The sequence below is a fragment of the Hemicordylus capensis genome, chromosome 2, assembly GCF_027244095.1.
Source record: "Hemicordylus capensis ecotype Gifberg chromosome 2, rHemCap1.1.pri, whole genome shotgun sequence".
Taxonomy (NCBI): domain Eukaryota; kingdom Metazoa; phylum Chordata; class Lepidosauria; order Squamata; family Cordylidae; genus Hemicordylus; species Hemicordylus capensis.
Genome location: NC_069658.1, coordinates 22,325,909 through 22,347,816, shown reverse-complemented (window position 1 = coordinate 22,347,816; position 21,908 = coordinate 22,325,909). Strand labels below are relative to the sequence as shown.

At 45.9% G+C, this 21,908-nt stretch overlaps 1 protein-coding gene across 1 annotated transcript in view; it reads left to right on the top strand.

Annotated features, from left to right (window-relative positions):
- The window catches only part of CPLX4 (complexin 4), a 44,149-nt gene extending 22,938 nt beyond the window's left edge, over positions 1-21,211 (top strand). The window contains exon 3 of the mRNA XM_053301792.1: positions 20,984-21,211. Coding sequence (XP_053157767.1) covers positions 20,984-21,211 — 228 coding nt within the window. The remainder of the gene's footprint in view (positions 1-20,983) is intronic.
- Positions 21,212-21,908: the final 697 nt, after the last annotated feature.

The window sequence follows — 21,908 nt, the reverse complement described above, 5'->3', positions numbered from 1 at the left end:
CTTTTTCCTCCTCTTTTGCTTCTTGACCAATTGGAGAGATGGAGTGGCATGTCAACAGCATGCTCTCAGTTTTGTAAGGAGGGCTGGGGCGTGGGCAGCTGAAGTGGCTCCCCAGATGTCAGAGACTCAGGCATCTGCACTGGGGAAGCAGCAATTCTGGATGCTCTCCCCTCCTCCAAGAAGCCCACTGTGCCAGCCAAAAATATGTCAGTGAGGGTTGCATAGTCCTCTGGGACATCTTTTCAGGTGACACAAGAGGGCTTCTTGGGGATCAAAATCATAAAAAATTGATGCTTTCCCGCTGCACTTGTGCACTTAGTTGGGAAGTTCTGTTAGGCTGCTCTCTTGTGGCCCTGGTCCATCCATGCTCTGTTTGTCAGCCAAAATACCAGTTGCATGTTATAATGCTATCCATCTCAGAATGTCCTCACTGAAACAATCAAGGGCCCAAGCTTTTATAATAAGGTATCGGCATAAGAGCACATTAGCATTTAACTATTGACATTTTTCCTGAATAGTTCCCCACCACCACCCCTTTTTTAATTGAACTGGGTATATATCCAAAATTATCATTGCATTAAAAACTCGGAAGTTTCCCCACAACCTTATATTTTCTCTATAAATTAAGCTGTAGTAATGAAATTAACAATCCACGGGGAGTTCAACACATTCAGAAATGTCTGCAGGTGACCAATTATTAAATCCCCAGGGTACTTCATTCATAATTGCGTAGGGTTACAATCACTGAGGCTACAGAACAGCAGGGAAAAAAGAGTTAACCTTAGGTCCATGGGCAAGCACCTTATTAAGGTTCAACTTTAAGAAAAGTTAAGAAAAATCCTCCCAGGAGCTGTCAGGTCTTGTCATGTTCACTTTGCCAAAGCTCAGGCTTGGGAACAGTTTTTCTCAGGGTGCAGGAAGCGGGTGAAGCTTTTGGCATGATCTTTCTATTCCCAGTCATGTACTATAGATTCAAATGAGTTGTGGACAGGGTGGATAACAGACATAATCTCTGCTACTTTCAAAATCAGTTGTACTGCATTATCTGAAAGTTTCTTTTAGCCTGGGGTCCTCAAAACTGCGTCTCCAGATATGGGACTACAGCTCCCATCTGACTTCGGCCATTGTGCCTGGGATGATGGGAGTTGTAGTCCAACAACATCTGGAGAATCAACCTTGAGAATCGGACCCCCATTTTTACCCAATGTGGGCATTTTTACCCAGTGTGGACCCAGAGGCATGAGTTTTGGGGGGTATAAAAATATGTTAAATAAATAAAATAATAAACAAACAAATAAATAAATGCTGGGTGAGAATAGAGCAAAAGGTTTCAAATAATGTGGTATTTCCTTTGTTTCCATACCCTCCAACTTTCACACATAAAAACAGGATACACTTGTAACAAACAATTCTCCGACTAAGGATAATTGCCAATCAGGGCATAGCCACCGTTGTGCGAATGGGATCAAAGAACCCGGGCCGCCAATGGTAGGGGCTGCTGAAGCCCCCGGGGGGCATGGCTTGGGCTCCAGAAGAGCCCCAAATGAACCCACGCCCACGCCCGGGCTCCTGGGAGACCCGAGCGAGCGTTTGCCCATCCTTTTCAGGCAGCATTTTCTGCCTGAAAGCATCTATTCCCTTGAAAGCACTGATTCTCCCCTGAGAGGGGGAGAGAGGGAGAATAGATGCTTTCAGGCAGCAAGCGCTGCCTGAAATGACAGGGAAGGGCTCACTCGAGCTCTTTGGAGCTCAAGGCCAGAGAGGGAGAGAAAGGGGAATAGATAGGAGCTGCCATATACTGAGTCAGACCATCAGTCCATCTTGCTCAGTATTGTCTACACAGACTGGCAGTGGCTTCTCCAAGGTTGCAGGCAGGAATCTCTCTCAGCCCTATCTTGGAGATGCTGCCAGGGAAGGAACTTGGAGCCTAGATGCTCTTCCCAGAGCGGCTCCATCCCCTAAGGGGAATATCTTGCAGTGCTCACACTTCTAGTCTCCCTTTCATATGCAACCAGGGTGGATCCTGCTTAGCTTAAGGGGACAAGTCATGCTTGCTACCACAAGACCAGCTCTCAGATGCTGGTCCAGATGCTTGCTCAGATGCTGGTCCAAACACTGCCTGAAAAGGATGGTCAAGTGCTCACTCCTGGACAGGGAGGGGATTTCTCTCAGGGCATGCCCCATGCATATGATGTCATGCGCACGGGACGTCATCGGGGGGGCCGCCGGGCAGCGATGGACCCAGGCTGCTGCTCGGCTGGCTCCACGCCTGTTGCCAATGCTCAACCCTCCCTCCTCCCTCCTCCTCCTCCTCCTCCTCCAAGTATTTATATACTGCTTTTCAACAAAAGTTGCCAAAGTGGTTTAGATAGAAAAATATTAATGAATAAAGATGCTTCCCTGTCCCCAGAGGGCTCACAATCTAAAAGGAAGCATAAGGTCAGAGGCGTAACTATAGGGGGGGCAGGGGGGGCACGTGCCCCGGGCGCCATCTTTTCTGGTCATGTGGGGGGCGCCGCCATGACCAAAAAAAAATTAATTTTTTTTAAAAAAAATTGTTTTTGTTAATACAAATGTTTCCTGCTCAGTGCAGCAGCGCTGCAGCAGTCAACGGAGCGCGTCAGCGCCCCCTCCCCCACGAGCGGTCCCTTCCGCGCTGCCCGCGCCCCCCATTGCTTTGCTGGCGCCTGGCGGCCAGTCAGTGGCCTGGCTTGGCGGCGGCGGCAGGCACTTGTGAGGAAAAACCTAAGTATAATGTAGTATGTGGGGGGGGGGGGGCGCCATTTCAGTGCTTGCCCCGGGTGCCGTTTTCCCTAGTTACGCCTCTGCATAAGGTAGACACCAGCAAGAGCCACTGGAGGGATGCTGTGCTGGGGTTGGATAGGGACAATTGTATACTTGGCCAACATGAATGGGGAAAAGGGGACCTGTTGGTCAGGTATGCAATTGCTCTTCATTAGAAAATATAATATAAGAAAACAAAAGGTGCCTCTATTACATACTACTGGATTACCACTATATGTTGTGCATAGTGCCTGAGTGTGTGTTTGTGCCTCTGTTATAAACTGCTGGATTCCACCCATTATATGCTGCACCCTAGTGTGTGCTTGCTTTACATATTTCTATACCATCTAATATCTGCATATCCAGGAAGTTTTTCACACGGTGCTTTGAAAGCCCTTTAAATTGCATCTCCTCTGGAATGGAGGGTGTGTGTTCACATATTGGCCAGATTTACCCCAAAGTCTCTGTGAGTCATCAGGGAGCAGCTCACACACAATTCGGGTTTTCCACTGTGCGTTAGAACGTAGCCCGATTTATATCTGGGGTTAAAAAAAAAATCCAGTTTTCATTGGGTTTTTTGGGACAACTTTGAGTTTGCAGTAAAGCCTCCCAGTAAACCTGTGGTAAGGCCTGCTGTGTGTAAAAGTCCCAGGTGATTTACCTAAAATTATCTGTTGTGCATCCATTGACATTCACTAGAAGAGATGCATCCACCCTCACCCCCACTTAGAGAATGGATAGAGACTCCAGGGAGGGGACTGGAATTACTTTAAGTGGCGGAGCGGGGAAATGCTTGACTAACAAGCAGAAGGTTGCCAGTTTGAATCCCCGCTGGTACTATATCGGGCAGCAGCAATGTAGGAAGATGCTGAAAGGCATCATCTCATACGGCGCGGGAGGAGGCATTGGTAAGCCCCTCCTGTATTCTACCAAAGAAAACCACAGGGCTCTGTGGGCGCCAGGAGTCGAAATCGACTTGACAGCACACTTTACCTTTAAAGAACTACAACCCTAGCAACTCACACAAAAACACTGGGCAAGGCAGCACCCCAGGAGGCAGAAATAGTGGCAGTGATTTGCCAGGGACAGACTCCAGAAAATAGGGTGACGACTGGCAGTGTTAAATAGGGACAGTGGGAGCCTATGCTATCTGCTTGTCCCCACGCTGTCTGGAGGAGTCAGACTTCTCCAAACCCATTTCATAAGACAGAATTGCAGTGCTGCTACTCACATACTTCGGTGGCAGCACTGGACCATACAGAACGTGCTAATCCAAAATAGTACATTTTGCTGTTCGTTTGTTTCAAGGCTGCCTAAAATTAATCTGTCTGCAATGGCCAGCATTCAGCATTCAGATTAATGCTGCACTTTAATGCAGATTAATGCACAAACCTGTTGCACTAGAGCAGGGGTGGGGAACCTTGGCACTCCAGCTGTTGTTGAACTACAACTCCCATCATCCCCAGACACAATTATTGTGGCTGGGGATGATGGGAGTTGTAGTTCAACAACAGCTGGAGTGCCAAGGTTCCCCACCCCTGCACTAGAGCAAGGGTGTTGCACTAACGAGATATACTAAAAGGCTGTGCACATGAGCAGCCCTATCCAGGATAGGGAAGCCCTGTGTAGCATGGGCAGCACTGGAATCGATCCCAGCACTAGGGTTGTACATTTTGTATTTTTTCTGTTTCAATTTGTACCAAATCCGAATCAACCCTATTTTGTATTTTGTCCGAAATTAAGCCTTCCAAATCACTCCAGTTTTGTTTTTTGTCTGAATTAATCCAAATCCGAATCTGAATTAATTCAAATTAAAAATGGGTCACATGGTCAAAAGAGTGGGTGGGGATTATAGTGCCCAATAATTGGAAGCTACCACAAAAATTTCAAAGGAATTGGGCAAACTGCTGATTTTGGGTGAATTTTTGAAGTTTGCGCTCAGATTTTCCCCATAGGGTATGATGAAGGTTTCAGGAAAAGTATAGCTTCATGCAGGGGGAGGGGTGGCCCAGAGTGGAGTGTGATTGGTGGTAGTGCCCAGTTGGTACAAGGAAGCTACCACAATTTCTTAAGAGGAATTTGGCAAAGGGCTGATTTTTAAAGAATTAATGAAGTTAAGCATCTTTCAGATTTTCCTTGTAGGGTATAATGGAGATTCCTGCAGTCCCATAACTCCACTTGAGGGGCACTGGGGTGGCCCAGAGCAAGTGGCGGTGTAGTGCACATAGGGAGCCAACCACCCACATGGGTTGCCAACCCATGAAGTACAGGGTTTTGTTGTCCTAGAGGTGTTCTGAGAGTAGATTCTCTAGTAGCATATGAGAGTGGATTCATGGTTTTTCATTCAAAATCTCATTTGCTACCAGGCCCTTTTACAGGTCTCTGAACAGGTTCGAACACCAGGAAGTTCAAAGTGTTCGGCTGGGGGCGGGGAATAACTTTAAGGGCAGGGGTGGGTGCACTTACCCTCCCTGCCACATTCCTGCCGCTGGTGCTCACTGAAAAACCGGTCCGGCAGGGAGGCAGCCTACCTCCCTGCCGCCCCATCCACTCCTTGGACCAGAAGTGACAGGAAGTAGCGTGTGCACACGTCAGACGTGCACACATCAGGTGTGCATGCACATGCACACTACTTCCTGGCAGGGAGGTACGCTGCCATGCTGCCAGACTGGTTTTTTCCAAGAGCACCGACGGGGGAGACGCGGCAGAGGGGGTAAGTGCCAGACCAGCTTTTCAGCAAGCACTGGTGGGGGAAACGTGGCATGGGGGGGGGGGTAAGTGCACCCTCTCCTGCCCTTAAAGTTATCCTCCCCACCATCAAACCGCCTCCCCCCCCGCCAGTTCTGTGCACATCCCTAATGTCCAGTTGACTTGTATTTGCTCTAGTTATCTACCAACAATAGCTGAAGATGATCTCTTTACCTGATCATTTAACTGAGAATTAAACAGACTTCCTGAATTAAACACCCAGAAGTGCAGTTTTAAACCTTGTCTTTACCGAGCTGTGTGCAGTGATGTCATGGATTCCTCGCCAACTGTAGACTACCACCCTACTTTATTTTCCAATACCTGAATATGCTATTTAGTGGTGAATAAATCTGCTATTTTTGGTGAAGGTGAAGGTGAAGATATCAGGTAAGATTGGTAAAGATACCAAATCAAAGCTCATGCTGAGGAGCAGTGCTGAGTGCATTTTCATCACCACTAAATTATTCAGTTGACCCTACAAAACTGGCGCCAGGGATTAAGGCGTTCATGCTTGAGCCTTGTCATGGCCGCCATTTACATCCTGAGACCAGTACATAAAATGTAACACCAAAATGATTCCTTTTGATGTATAGGCTGGAAAAGGGCAGGGGGCCAGGAGAATTCATGGTGGCTTAAAGCAAAATAAAAGCACACATGCACACACACAAACTCGGTAGAAAATAAATTGAGACTATGCTATGTCTGAGATATCAACAGCAGCAATAGAACAGAAAATACACTGAGCTTTTCAGTTAGGGCTGCAATCGTATACATACTTGCTTGGGAGAAATTCTGGTTGAAACCAATGGCATTTACTTCTAAGTAAGTATGCACAGAATGGATAGCACTATAAAGCCAAAAAACTTAAATATTACAATACACAGGTGGGCAGTGATATACTTCAAAATCAAGCTATCCTCTCAGCTGCCCTATTAAGATCCCCTGTTGACAAAAACAAAAAACAAAAAACCCAAAGTCAACATTCCTCAGCGGGGATTGCGTATTGTGTGAACCTCTCCTGAGCAGCCTCCTGTGCTTCACCTGCCTTTCTCGAAGTCCACCAGTTGAACAAAATAGTGACCGCAGGTTTCGCTCCTTTATTCTGCTTATACAAGAGCTTGTAAAATGAAAGCTGGGAATCCAGACAAGCTAATAGGTTAACCAGGCACCAGAGAACATGCTTAAAATCTGGTAAATAACCAGAATTCCAAGGAAGATGGCAACCTTACATATGAGTGTACAGTGTACACAGGTACAGATCTGTACACAGGTACGGTCATTCACATGTTATATTGAATAGACGTACAGAAGTACACCTCCTATGTGTACCATGCACTTGAAGAGCCTGTATCCAGGTTCACTTTTAAAAGGAACACAGGTACAGTCATTCACACAAACACGAGTGTACAGACATCTGTACACTCGTACAGCATAATGTCTGAACCGGTCTCATGCTGTTGCTCATTTTAGAAAAATGTAGACCAGTAAGAGAAGAATGCAGGGCCTAAAAAAACACATGACCATGGCTGATCTGTCACTTCAACTTTTAACAGTAATAAAGAAGCATGTTAAAGATGCTTCCAGGGATGATGCTGGTGATGATCACCACCCAGGACCAAATACATGTCTGTTGAATCCAGCTCCTGAACTGTCAAGGGCAGAGGGAGGCGAAGCCAGGGGAGGAGGGAGGCTGGAAGATAAATCTGCAGCTTAACAGGAGCAAGACACCTGGTTGTACAGATCAGTGAATAAGACTGACCCAGAAGCTTTTGTAAGAGTCATAAACCATCGGGGGGGGGGCATATCACACTTGGAGCGGGCCCTGGGACAAGGAGTGAAGACTTTCTCCTTGGGGGAGGCAGCAGGGGGAGAGTGAAGAGCAAGCTTTTGCCCAGCAGGCAGGTCCCCTCTCCCTCAGGCGCCAGGGATATTTCCTGCCCCCACCTGTTCAAATGTAGCTTCACTCCAAAAGTATCACATGGACCAGGAGCAAGCAACCTTTGTTTTCCAGCTGTTGTTGAACTACTACAGCTTCCATCATCCCCCAGCCACAATAAATTGTGGCTGGGGATGATGGGAGCTGTAGTTCAATACAGTGGAAGAGCCAAGGTTGCCTACCCCTGACATGGACACACTCTGGCTCATTGGAGCAAGAATGCCCCCTTGGCTGGTGTGCTTCGTCTCCCTGCACTCTTGGCTTGAACCAGGTGACGGCATGCAGGCTGAATCCTGCCAGACACTGGTTAGGTTAGGGTCAGCGTCAAAGGTCAACATCGTTGGCCAACTACCAAGGGCTCAGGGCCCTTCAGAAGGGCCCACAGCTGATTCTTTGTCAGGAACGGAGCCATGGGCAGCAGTGATAGGAGGCACAGGTCTGTGGCCAAGACTGGGAGACTCAGAGAGACATCAGGCAATCCACTGAACAGTCAGCCCAGAGCCAAGAACACACTGGAGGTCAACTAGGTCAAAGAAATTCAGAAGCAAGAGTGTCCTGACAGAAGCCAGGAACATGCCAAAGGGTCAAGCTAAGTAGCAGTCAAGAGGGTCAGAACAAAATCGAACACATCTGACCTTAAGAAGTACCTCGGGAGCCAATGGAATCTCACTTCCTACTACTCCAGAGCAAATCTAATCAACCTGGACTCCAAAATCTGAAATTCTGTTAGCTTTAGAAACCATCAGTGTCCCTGGGAGAGAGAATGCTGAAATCAGGTGGAAGTATTGACCTGAAAGGAAGATATATGGCCAGGCTTGGTTCATATGTAACACGGAACCACGGGTTCAATGGTTCCATGCCCCCCTCCCTCCCACAGTTCCGTGGCCCTACCCGCTGCTCTCCCGTCTGTGTTCGGACATTGAGGATAGCATCTCTCTACAGTCAGCGAGAAGGCGGGGAACTGGCTGTGCGCGCTTCCTTCTTCACACAAGGAGATCCCACACAGCCAATTGAATGAGAGTGAGGGAGGAGCTTCCTCCCTCAACTCTGACTCCATGGGGCAGAAACTGTGGTGGCAGCATTCTTACATAATGCTGGCACTGCAGAAATTGAGTTTGTGGTGGCAAAACTCCATTTGCCAAACCTTTGGTCAGCATGGAGTCTGGTGAAGGGAAATGCAGTTTTTTTTTCCTTGCAAACTCCATTTCTTCGGGTTCAGATGTTCATGTTTGGAAACTGGAAGTGAAGGGACCTCCGGTTTCCTAGTACAAACCGGGCCATAAAGTCTGATTTGGTGAGCAAATCTCTGGTGTAGTGGATAGCATATTGTCCTTGGAGTAGGGAGATCTGGGTTCAAATCTCTGCTTTGCCATGGTGCTCACTGGATAATCCTAGGTCAGTCACCTGCTCTCAGCCTCCCACCTCTCAGGTTGTCATGTGGATAAAATACAGTAACTCAGTTACACGGCCTTGAGTCTCTTGGAGGAAGGTTGTGTACAAATGAAAAATATATATTTGGATCAGATATTTGCATCAGTTTACAGCGCACCTGGCTAAAGCGAAGCCTGTTAAAAATGTGGGCAGCTATCAGGTGTGTTTAAGATCGTAGCATTAAAGAGGCCCCAGGTTTTGGTGCAAGACTTAAAGCTCCAGGGTATTTGGGGCAGACTTATATGACAAAACACATCCTTAATGAGCCTTAATCCTATTAATGGGATTGTCAGGGTAAATTTGTCATTGAAAAGATGTTTTCATCCATGAGTCCTATAGCTTGTCCATAAGTGGAACTGATTCATGGGAACTGAAATGTGTGTCCATGGCCACTGAATGTGGCCGATTGTATGAGATTTGATACACACACACTGGCAATCTCTGCCACATTTTTTTCACATGCCCACATGACTGTTTTGTAGGAAGACACATGTACATTAAAGGTGCATTTTCCACCTCTGTAATCCACAGAAACATGTGATTTCTTCCCTTTCCAGGTTCCAACTAGTACTCACCTGTCCATGCTTTACTGACATTTGTGCTTTGACCCCAAAAATGATAGTCCCCCCCCCCCACCTGCATGGTAAATGTTAAGAGGTACCTTTAAAAGTGATGATGCCCTCATATTTAACCAGGAGAAAGCAATTGCACAGCATCCCTCCAGTGGTTGTTGTCCACCTTACATTTCGTTTTAGATTGTGAGGCCCCCAGAAGCACCCTTTATCTTGCAATCTTCCAATAACGAATCTCCCACAATTTCCTGTTAAGTTCTACCATTGCCTGATCAAAAGCACTCTTTGTTATAAGGTGTGTTTTAAAATACGATTTATATTTCCAACATTAGTGAATTAATGTGATGCATGGAGTGTGCAAACTCTTAATGGGATTATAAAAGCTAAAGCTATGTTGGATACTTAGCAAGTTGGGCAGGAATCCCTTCCTCCCCGCCATGACCGGGGAACAAGTCTGCAGGATTGTTGTGGGATATAGTTCAAGGGTCTCAGGCCTTCTCACAACCTATTTTTTCTCTTCATTGAAAAAGTGCCTAACACGGCATAGGTGCATCATACAAGGGAAATAAAGGACAGTTGTGGCAGCAACACCCAATGGTTGCTGCTGCCTCAGAGGATAGAATGAGATCGACTACATGGATTAATTTCTAAAAAGAAAGATGCCGGATGACATGTCCTAGCTCTGAGTAGCAACTCAGGCACTGACTAGATGTAGACAGCCATGGGGAGGAGGGAAATGACAGCTTTAGAGGGAACACTCCTGATAGGAAAAGGGTACAGGGGACAGGGTTAACTCTCCTCCTTGGTGCCTAGAGGGCTGGGGCCATAGTTAGGAACATAAGAAGCTGCCATATACTGAGTCAGAGCATAGGGCCATCTAGCTCAGTCTTGTCTTCACAGACTGGCAGCGGCTTCTCCAAGGTTGCAGGCAGGAATCTCTCTCAGCCCTATCTTGGAGAAGCCAGGGAGGGAACTTGGAGCCTAGATGCTCTTCCCAGAGCGGCTCCATCCCCTGAGGGGAATATCTGCCAGTGCTCACACTTCTAGTCTCCCTTTCATATGCAACCAGGGCAGACCCTGCTTAGCTAAGGGGACTAGTCATGCTTGAGGCCACAAGACCAGCTCTCCTCAGTGGTAGGTCATCCACTTTGCATGCAGAAGGTCCCATGTTCAATCCCTGGCAGCATCCCAAGGTAGGGCTAGGAGACACTCCTGCCTGAAAACTTTTAGAGCTGCTGCCAGTCAGTGTAGACAATACTGAGCTAAATGGACCAAGGGTCTGACTCGGTATAAGGCAGCTTCCTATTCACTGTGGCCCAAGGCCCAACCAGGGAGAGGAGTGGGCATGGCAGGTTTTGTTTTGTTTTTTTAAAGAAAGATGTTGCCAGGCTTAAGCAAGTCTTTGGATGCTGTCTGTGTAATATGTAGTTCAGCCCTAACTCGCCCACCCACCCACTCACCTATGTAGGTACACATTCTCTGCCTTCCCACTTACACACAGATACCCCACACAGGAGGGAGGATGCTGATTGGGAGAGAATGAACTTCGTTATTGGCCCCACCCATGAACCGTATTCAGACATAGAGCTTGTTCACATCATCACATGGGTGTGTGTGGAGGGTTGTGGGTATAAACAGCTCCCACTGTTGTCTCCATAGCTGAACAGAACCTCCGTTTGGGTCTGCAAGCCCAGCACTCAGATCAGCATGGCGGCTGTGGTCTCCATTTTTGAAATCGGGAGCTGGGTCCTCTGCAGACTGAAAGAATTATCCCAACATGCCGTGCACTACCAGGAGACCGGGGACCATCATTACATCATTAGCTGCCCCTTGAAGGGGCATGAGGCAGAACCAGCCCTACTGAAGACATTGCTAATAAAGGATCATAGAGTGTGCTTTGCAGAGTGGAAAATTCACAGATGCCAGCCCCCTGCAGCCACAGTGCTCTATTGCAAACATGGCTGCTACTTCCTGAGATCTACTACCAAAGGCAAACACACCCAGGCGACTAAAACATGGTTGCAGGAGCACTCACGTTTTGTCCTACCTGGGTTAAGAGCAGGGTAAAGGATCTAGGTTGCCCAGATTTGAGCGGGCTGTGTAAGAGGGATTCTTGTGGGTTCACATGAACATAAATCCCTAGCTATACTGCCTCCTACCCTCTTTTTCCTGGTCATGAGAATGGGCTCATTTATGTTGCACATGAATGCAGGTGTCTCTACACATCTGTGTGTTTTTGTCTGAATGACTGTGCCTGCATTCATTTTTAAAATGGACCTGGGTACAGGTCCTCAGATGGATGATGGTACAGATAGGAATTGTACTACCTCACTATCATCCAATTGGTATGTACTACCATACATGCATCCCACCGAAGGTGTGAATGACTGTACATGTATATAGGTCTGTTCATTGTGTACACTGTAGAAAGTTTGTACATGTGTTCAACATAACACGTGAACAGGGCAATGTAGTTGCTTGAGTCACATACACACCTTGCTGCTGCTGCTGCTGTGTGTGTGTGTATGTGTGTGTGTGAAGGCAGGGGTGCAGATAGTGGGGAAGTTTGAGAAGCAACTGCTCAAACTTTTTTTTTGGGGGGGGGGAGAGGAAAGACACTTCTGGGGGAAAGAAAAACCGGTTTGGGGAATTGGAGATATGGGTTATTAAGTTTGGTGGGAGGGAATTCAGTAAAATGAGAGAGGAACTCCTCAAACATTTTTTTTTTGGGGGGGGGGGTGTCTGTACCTGTGTGAAGGAAGCTGTTATCTCTCCTCTCCAGCCATCTGCTACCTGGAGCTTTCAGTTCCTACCCCTTGCTGCTTCCTTTTATCCACCTGCTTGCATCCAGTCAAGTCTGTGGGGGCTTTGCCCAGCACCTGAGGCCATTCTGCCTGACCATAACAGGTCACAGAGCTCAAGACTGCTGTATGCCAGGCTCTTGAAGTCTATCCTGCTGGAGACTCTTCTTGGTCCCATGTGGGTTGGTGCTTACTTATCATGTGGTGAGGAAAGCTCATTCCACACTCTTTAATCATTCATATATATATATATATATATATATATATATATATATATATATAATTACAGAGTGTGGACTATATATATATATATATATATATATATATATATATATATATATATATATATATATATATTGCTTATTCCAGATGTTCACATTCACATATTCATATTCTGAATATTTCACATTCACATTCTGATTTATTTTAGTGCTTTGCAAGTATTTGGGGGAGTATTATATCCACACATGAAAAAATGTGTGTTCAGGGTTGCCGTGAGATCATATTTCAAACATTCATCAGATAACTTGGCACCAGAATGTGTGATTTGGCTTGCCTGCCAAAATACCGTGTCCCCCTTGTTCACTTTGTGCAAAACTGCTAACACCTATCAGCACTGGAGGATATGAGACAGGGGAGCTGGACCACAGCATGAAGGCTCTGGAGCATTTGTTTGCTCCTTTGCAGTCAGGTGACAAGAGAATCTGAGATACACTCACAGCTCTCTGATTTGTCTCTTGCTGAGGGACAGAAAAAAACCTGCATCTGGACCTGGTTTGGGCTGTCCGTCTTGAAAAAAGAGTATCCCTCATGGATCCAATAGGATTTCATTCTTTGTTGAATCTACAGAACAGGTCGATCGATCAATGCCTGTTGCAGCAGCATGAAGACTGGGACATAAGGAGCTACAGATCAGTACCCACAGTGCCACCTAGTGGTGGAGGATAGTTTCCCCCTATAATAACCAAGCAAATCTGTTGCTGAAAGTTGAAGTTTGAAAAATAGCCTCTTAGGGCTGGCTCCAGGTTTCAGGGGGCCCTTAGCAAACTGCCCTCCGGGGCTGCCTCCTGCCTAAGTGGCCCCTCTCGGGTTCATAGTGGGGCTCAGGGGCGTTCTTTCCATGAGGCAAGGTGAGGTGACTGCTTAAGACAGCATAGTATTGGGCAACAGCAAGGCAGCAAGATGTTTTCCCACCCTGCCTCTCTACCTCAGCCATTTCTTTGCTCTTTGCTGCCACCGGCGCCTCCTCCTCCTCTTCCTCCTTGCTGCCACCGCCTCCTCCCTTGTTTACCACTAGCCTGATGAGAAGTGGCAGAAGAAGAAAAGGATATCAGAGTGCTGGATATGTGCCATAGAGGAGTGCATCTTTGGAGAGGAGAGCTGGTCTTGGAATTAGCTGGCATGAGTTGTCCTGTTTGCTAAGCAGGGTCCATCTTAATTTGCATTTGGATGGGTGACTACATGTGAGTGCTATAAGATATTCCCCTTAGGGGAAGGGGCTCTCGACCTTGGGTCCCCAGATGCTGGTGGACTTCAACTCCCATAATGGCCTTTGGCCATTGTGGCTGGGGATTATGAGAGTTGAAGTCCACCAACATCTGGGGACCCACTGCTCAGTGGAAGAGCATCTGCATGCTTGCGTGCAGAAGGTCCCAGGCTCCCTCTGTGGAATCTCCAGGTAGGTCTATATGAGACTTCTCTCTGAAACCATAGAGAGCCACTGCCAGTCAGTGTAGACAATATGGAGCTAGATGTAGCAATGGTCTGATTTGGTATAAGGCAGCTTCCCGTGTCCCTATATAAATGAATAATCATGCTGAGATGGAGGAGGCCATAGCTCAGTGGCATTGATTAGAAATCCTTTGGGGGGTTTTTAAATCTTAAATGAGACCTGAACAAACAAATGGTTTGATTCATTGAGTAAAATCACTGCAAAATTGTTATGTGCAAGGCTCCGACAGCAGGCAATGGTTTACAGGGGTTCTGGGTTGCCAGATGTGGCTGGACTACAGCTTCTATCATCCCCTGCTACAATGGCCAAAGACGTGGGATGATGGGAGTTATACTCCAAGAACACCAAAGGACACAAATGTGAGAACCCCTGACTTACAGGAATCATTATCATCTTCATACTTGGGATTCTCCTGGGAGCCAGTCCTCAAACAAGAGTTCAAGAACACCCACAAACGGTGGAAGATATTTCATGAAAAAGAGTGGTACTGACTTGCATGCGTTGGATGGCCTCCCAAACAGGATGCCACGCAGCCCAGTCCTTTGCATGGTTTCTCAGAAGTAAGTCCCACCATGTTCAATGAGGCTTACTTGGAAGTCAGTATGGGTGGGACTTGCTCAATTCCAGAGATGTCTCCTGCATATCTGCTGTAAACCTTGCTGATGGAACCACCCATTTTGGGGACTATGGTAATGTTCAGATTTTGGCTGTGATTTGTGATGGACCCAACCTTCATATGTACAGAATCCCACCCTCCTTACACAATTCACACATCAAAGAGAAGCATTAATGCTTCATTACATCTCCAAAACAAGACTGAGAGCAGCTGAAGGCCAACAGGAATAAGCATCAACTAGCTGGGCCCGGTGCAGAGCATCTACACCTCTAGCCACTTGCCCTGCCGCCACTGCCTCCACCACCACCACCACCCACCCACCACCCGCCCACTGCTGTTTCCCCCATTGCTGTTGTTTTCTCTCCCATCTCCACCCCCACCCACCCAGTTTCTCCCTTCCCCTGCCTGCCGACCGGCCAGCCAACCAGCCGCCATTGCCACCTTCTTCTCCGACTGCCATCACAGCTATTTTCCCCACCCGTCCTCCCTCGCATCCCCTGCCATTTTGCCTGCCCGCGCGATGCATGGCCTGCCACAATTTTGTCCTCCCGCTCATCCTTCTGCCAGCAGGCTGCCTGCTGCAGTTTTCTTTGATGGCCACTGCCACCACCATTTCCCCCCCTCCCACCCATCCTGTGGCTAGCCTATCTGGCAGCTCTCCAAACTCTCGCAAGAGCTGCCACGCATGGGATTAGCCACGTGTATGCCTTAGAGAATTAAATATATAGAAGATGATGTCAATAGCAGGAGTTTAGATTGGAAACACAGATCTGAATAAAAGGAGGAATGAATGAATGAATGAGTATTGTGTGCCTTCAGTGCATAATTAGGCACAGTTATCCTTCATACACAGAACGGCTTGGTCATCTACTTAACTAGTCATTTGCTAATATGTTTATTCCTGGCAGTTAAAATGCCTGGAGCAGGATCCAGACTAGTGTTGCGCTGGTGTTATGCTCTTGCACTACTGGAAGGATGGATGAATCATAAAGATGTTGCACAAAGAAGGAAGCCTCTGTTCCAGATCAGTTCTTGCAGTAGCAGAAGATGTTGCAAAATACAATGGGTATAGGAAAGAATCACCCCCTTTGATAGACCTTAAATTCTGGTTCCCTTACATCCTGAAATGAAAACACAAAGAAAATTCCCTTCACCAGCTGTACTTATCCAATGCAACCTATAACATCCAACTGAAAAACATCACAATTACAGTCCAGAAAAAGTGTCAGAAATAAAAAACAAGAATTACTGAGATTGAAAAAGGATCACACACACCCCCCAATGTCAATATTTTGTTGAACCACCTTTTGCTTTAATAACAGCCTTGAGTCTGTTGGGATACTTCTCTATCAACCTTGCACATCTAGACGGAGCAATATTTGCCCACTCCTCCATACAGAATTGTTCAAGTTCGGTCACATTGGATGGTAGGTGTTGGTGGACTGCTATCCTCCCTGGATCCGGTCGGCCCTCCAAACTGGATGGAAGAGCAAGGAGGAAACTGGTAAGAGAGGTTACCAAGAGGCCAATGGCCACTCTGAAGGAGTTAAAGGATTTCATGGCAAAGAGTGGTTGTTCTGTGCATGTGACAACAATTTCACGAGTGCTCCACAGATGTGGCTTGTTCGGGAGGGTCGCAAGGAGAAAGCCACTTCTCAAGAAAGGCCACATTAAAGCTCATTTGAGCTTTGCCAGAAGGCACCTTGAAGATTCTGATGCCAAATGGAAAAAGGTCTTATGGTCAGATGAGACCAAGATTGAACTATTTGGCCTCAACACCAAACAGTACACCTGGCGTAAATCCAACGCAGCTCACCATCCACAACACACCATACCTACAGTGAAGCATGGAGGTGGCAGCATCCTGTTGTGGGGGGTGTTTCTCTGCCTCAGGGACTGGGGCTCTCGTTAGGGTAGAAGGAAAAATGGATGGGGCAAAATACCGTCAGATTCTGGAAGAAAACCTGCTACCCTCTGCCAGACAGTTGAGGATGGGCAGAAGATTTACCTTTCAACATGACAACGATCCGAAGCACACAGCAAAATTGACCACACAGTGGCTGAAGGAGAAAAAAGTGGACGTCCTCATGTGGTCCAGTCAGAGCCCAGACCTAAATCCCATAGGAAATCTGTGGAGAGATTTGAAGATAGCAGTCCACCAACACCTACCATCCAATGTGACCAAACTTGAACAGTTCTGTATGGAGGAGTGGGCAAATATTGCTCCGTCTAGATGTGCAAGGTTGATAGAGAAGTATCCCAACAGACTCAAGGCTGTTATTAAAGCAAAAGGTGGTTCAACAAAATATTGATATTGGGGGGGTGATCCTTTTTCAATCTCAGTAATTCTTGTTTTTTATTTCTGACACTTTTTCTGGACTGTAATTGTGATGTTTTTCAGTTGGATGTTATAGGTTGTATTGGATAAGTACAGCTGGTGAAGGGAATTTTCTTTGTGTTTTCATTTCAGGATGTATGGGAACCGGAATTTAAGGTCTATCAAAGGGGATGATTCTTTCCTATACCCACTGTAGACTGGTAAAGGAATATTCTCTGATACATTTAATGGAATGGGTAGAATAATTCTCTGAAATATTCTCTCCTATGCTAAATAATGCAGGAGAATATTCTTTTACAAGTCTGTTGCAAAACCTCCAGCAAGACAGGGCATGCTTGGCAGCTGTGGAACAAAAAGCTAATTAGAATTAATTTTAATAATTTTAAAACTTGTCTTAATATTTATTTTACTCTATGGTTTTTATGTATTTTAATTTGTAACTTTCAAATATTTTAAATTTTGTACACTGCCTAGAGATGTACATATCAGTCAGTATAGAACTATGTTAGATAGATAGATAGAAAGATAGAAAGATAGAAAGATAGATAGATAATCAATTGCTGTAATTGTGTTCTAGCCTTAGTTTGGAAGGGCTTGGCTTTGCACCCAGCAGAGATGTTGAGTGTGCAGCAGCCATTAGACTTGTAGTTGCTATAGGGCAGGGGGTCCCATGGGTGTCAGTAGGGGGTGCTGCATAGGCAAGCCCCCCTCCGAATTGCTCAGAGCCCCAAATCTTATCAGCCACCTCCCTCCTCCTTGACCTCTTCCAGAAAGGAGGTTCGGCTGTGGAGGCACCTGCCCAGAGCATGGGAGAGAGTTTCTAGCCTCACTTAGCTCTCTGCTGCTTCCGCCACTGCCTTCTAGATGCTGTATTCTATTATTAGAGACTTTTTTTTAAAAAAAAGAAATTATTATGAATACGATGAATATTTATATACTGCTTTTCAACAAAAGTCCCCAAAGCAGTTTACATAATTAATAAATAAAACGGCTCCCAATCTCCCATTGGGCTCACAACCTAAAAAAGAAACATAAGATAGATATCAGCAACAGTCACTGGAGGGATGTTGTGCTGGGGATGGATAGGGCCAGTTGCTCGCCTCCTGCCCAAGAAAGAGAATCACCACTTTTAAAAGGTACCTCTTTGCTCGTTCAGCAGTGCCTCTTGTGCAGGGTGGGAGTATAACTGAGTTTAATTATCAAAAGAGGTATGTGGACCTGGGACCTTGATCTTTTAAGTACCTAGCATCACCCCTGGTTGGTCCCCCAATTTTATCATCCTTCAGCCATTGGTGGGATGATGGGGAACCTTCCATCATCCTTCAGCCGAGGTTGGGAACCTCTGCTAATAGAACACTGTTTGTACTCTTCTTTCACTAGCAGAAATCCTCTTCTTCCATGAGCAGTTGTGCAGCATTGTGAAGCAGTGTAAATCATGAAGAGGCATCCATTCTCTTCGCTTATGCTTGCACAATGCTACCCTGGGTCCTGCTCCTGGAATGTTAGTCGGTATTTACAGAGCATAATCCACATGCATGAGGGTGTCACCTGCCTTCAGAAGAAACTCACAGCTGCAAAAAAAGGACCCTCCAGTGGCTGTTGCTGGTGTCTGTCTTATTTTTCTTTTTTAGATTGTGATCCCTTTGGGGACATGGAGCCATTTTTATTTATGTATTTATATCTATGTAAACCACTTTGGAAACCTTTTGTTGAAAAGCGTTATATAAATATTCTTTGTATTCGTATTCATAATTCTTGTGTGTAGCTTAACAGCATTCTTGCACAATTACACAAATGTTACATCCATACATTGCAAGGTGCAGCTAATATTGTGCAGCATATCAGCCAAAGAGGAGAGCTGGTCTTTTGGTAGCAAGCATGACTTGTCCCCTTAGCTAAGCAGGGTCTGCCCTGGTTGCTTATGAATGGGAGATTAGAAGTGTGAGCACTGCAAGATATTCCCCTTAGGGGATTGAGCTGCAATGCTCTGGGAAGAGTAGAAGGTTTCAAGTTCCCTCTCTGGCTTCTCCATGATAGAGCTGAGAGAGATTGCTGCCTGCAATCTTGGAGAAGCCGCTGCCAGTCTGTGAAGACAATACTGAGCTAGATAGACCAATGGTCTGACTCAGTATATGGCAGCTTCTTATGTTCCTATATTCCGATGGATAAATTCTCATGCTCAACATCTGACCAACTGCCAAATTTGGATTAGAGAAGAGGGATCCCTATCTCCACCATGCCCTGTCTGTGACCTTCTTGGGATATTTTAACTGACCACTGCTAGTCCAGAAGGACGATTGTCCAACCCAACAAGTCAGTTCTTACATTCTTGTACCCTGACACAATTCCCATGATTAATTGTGTCTTATGACAACATAACCACATTTATATAGTGTGAAAACGCGTTCCTATTGAGCAGGTGGCAAAACAATGAGTGTGTCCAATAAAACGGAAGGTTGCCCTGGCCTGCTGGTCTTAAGAGAACAGTTTCACTCTAGGCACAATAAATGCAATTGAGGAGGCCAGATTTACATTCCGCCATGATTTTATTGTTCATTATTTTACCTCTCCAACTGTAACAAAAAATATGCAGTCTGGCAAATATGATGTAGTGGAAAAATGAATGGGCAATAAATGGGGTCAGAAAAAGTGACTCATGGAGATGCTAATTTAGGACTGGGGAGTTTGGCAACTTGGTAGGTGTTAAGAGTAGCTGAATTCTGAAACAACAGAGAGCCTTGTGGTGCCTTAAAAGCTAACAAAAGTGTATCTGTTTAATGAATGTGCACATCTTAAAGATGCCACAAGACTCACTATAACTTTTGCTACAACAGATGGACACTGCTACCCCTCTGAATTCTAGAAGAGCGACTGTTACGTAAGGATCCATCTTTGGATCTGAAGCCTTCCCATATGCCAAAAGCAATGGTTTTTCAGGGATAATTATGTTATGTGTCTCCCCCGCCCGACCCCGCTCCAGGTTTTCGCTTGGGTTATGCAGATGGACAGAGCAACTCCATGAAATTCTTTAATGTCCTAATAGTTAATTAGTATTCCTGTAACAGTGGGGATCTAAGTATGGCTCTAGGCAGTGATGCCAGGTGACTTTGATAGAGTTAATGGAGGGAGTTAACGGAGGGAGCCATTCATGATGGATTACCTTCTACCCATTTCTGAAGATGGACAACTAATTTATTATAATGGTGTTGCTCAGACAGCAAGTGTGGTGTAGTGCAGGGTTTCTTAACCCAGCTGTTGTTGGACTACAATTCCCATAGCCCCCCAGCAAAAGCCATTGCAGCTGAGGATTCTGGGAGTTGTAGTCCAACAACATCTGGGGGCCCAAGGTTAAGAAATGCTGGTGTAGTGATTAGAGTGTTGGATTAGAAGTGGGAGACCCGGGTTCAAATCCCAACTCAGCCAGAAGGCTTTCTGCACGATTTGGAGCCAATAATCTCCTCTCTCAGCCTAGCCTACCTAACAGGATTGTCGTGAGGATAACAAAGGTAGGGGAGAACCATGTATATTGCCCTATGTTCCCTGGCAGAAAGGGCAGGCATGCATGCAAGGAGGCACATATGGACAATCTGTATAAATGCACAGCTTTGCTTATGGTAGAACATCGTCTTTGTATGAAGGAACCCTCAAGCTCAATCCCTGGAACCTCCAGCTGGAAAAGACCCTTGTCCAAAACCTTGGAGAGTTGCTGCCAGTCAGTGTAGACAATACCAAGCTATGTGGATTAAGGGTCTAACTCAGAAAGAGGTAGCTTCCTATGTTTATTGTGGTGTAGTGGTTAGAGTGCTGGACTAGGACGAGGAGAACCGAGTTCAAATCCCCATTCAGTCATGATACTTGTTGGGTGACTCTGGGCCAGTCACTTCTCTCCCTTAGCCTAACCTACTTAACAGGGTTGTTGTGAGGAGAAACTTAAGTGTATAGTACACTGCTCTGGGCTCCTTGGAGGAAAAGCGGGATATAAATGTAATAAATAAATAAATTGTTCTATCTATTTTTCCCCTCAGAGTGAACTGGACGAGAATCAGATCCAGATGGCTGGAGACGATGTAGATTTGCCAGAAGACCTGCAGAAAATGGTGGCAGAAGATCAAGATGAAGAAGAAGACAAGGATTCTATTCTTGGACAGCTGCAGAACATCCCGAACATGGATATGGACGCTATCAAAGAAAAGGCCCAGGCTACTTTCACTGACATCAAGCAGGCAGCTGAACAAAAGTGTTCTGTCATGTAAGAGTAATGGTGACGAGAGCTGTGTACAAATGCCCCATAGAAGTGAATGAGTGTGGCCGCTGCTCACTCTCCCCCTCTACGGAATGGGGTATTTTCTCTCTCCAAATGCTGTAAGAAATGTATCTATTGACAAATGATGGTGGAGGAAGTGGGATTTCAACATGGCAGGCAATGAGTCAAGGTAACTGCATGAACTGGTCCTCACCAAAGCCCATCCTGGGTTCAGGTTCAGAATTAAGTCACAAGGTCACTTTATAACAATGAATGGAAGCTACATTTCATACTTTTCAGCTACGTACAATATGACTTAAGGAGAGGGCAGTAATTCTCCCCTGAAGTTCCTAGACAGGTGTTTCCTAGATAAGGAACCCTAGAGATATGTGTGGTGTCTATTCTATATGTGGACTCTGCTGAGCATAATATTCTGAAATAAGGGATGTCAATTACATTCCAGTGGACAGTCATGCAACAGACTAAAACAACAATGCTTTTTAGAAGAGACCGGCTTCCAACCTTATTTTCACCATATCGGTAGATGTTATATCTGTATAGTTGGCCACTGAAAGGACACAATACCTTTTAGAAAAGGAAGCATTCAATACTTTTTTAAAAATGCACATTTGAAGATTGCTTTAAACTATTGAACCTGAATGCACCAGAGTACAGGGTGGCTTGCTTTTCTGACATCCATTAATTTC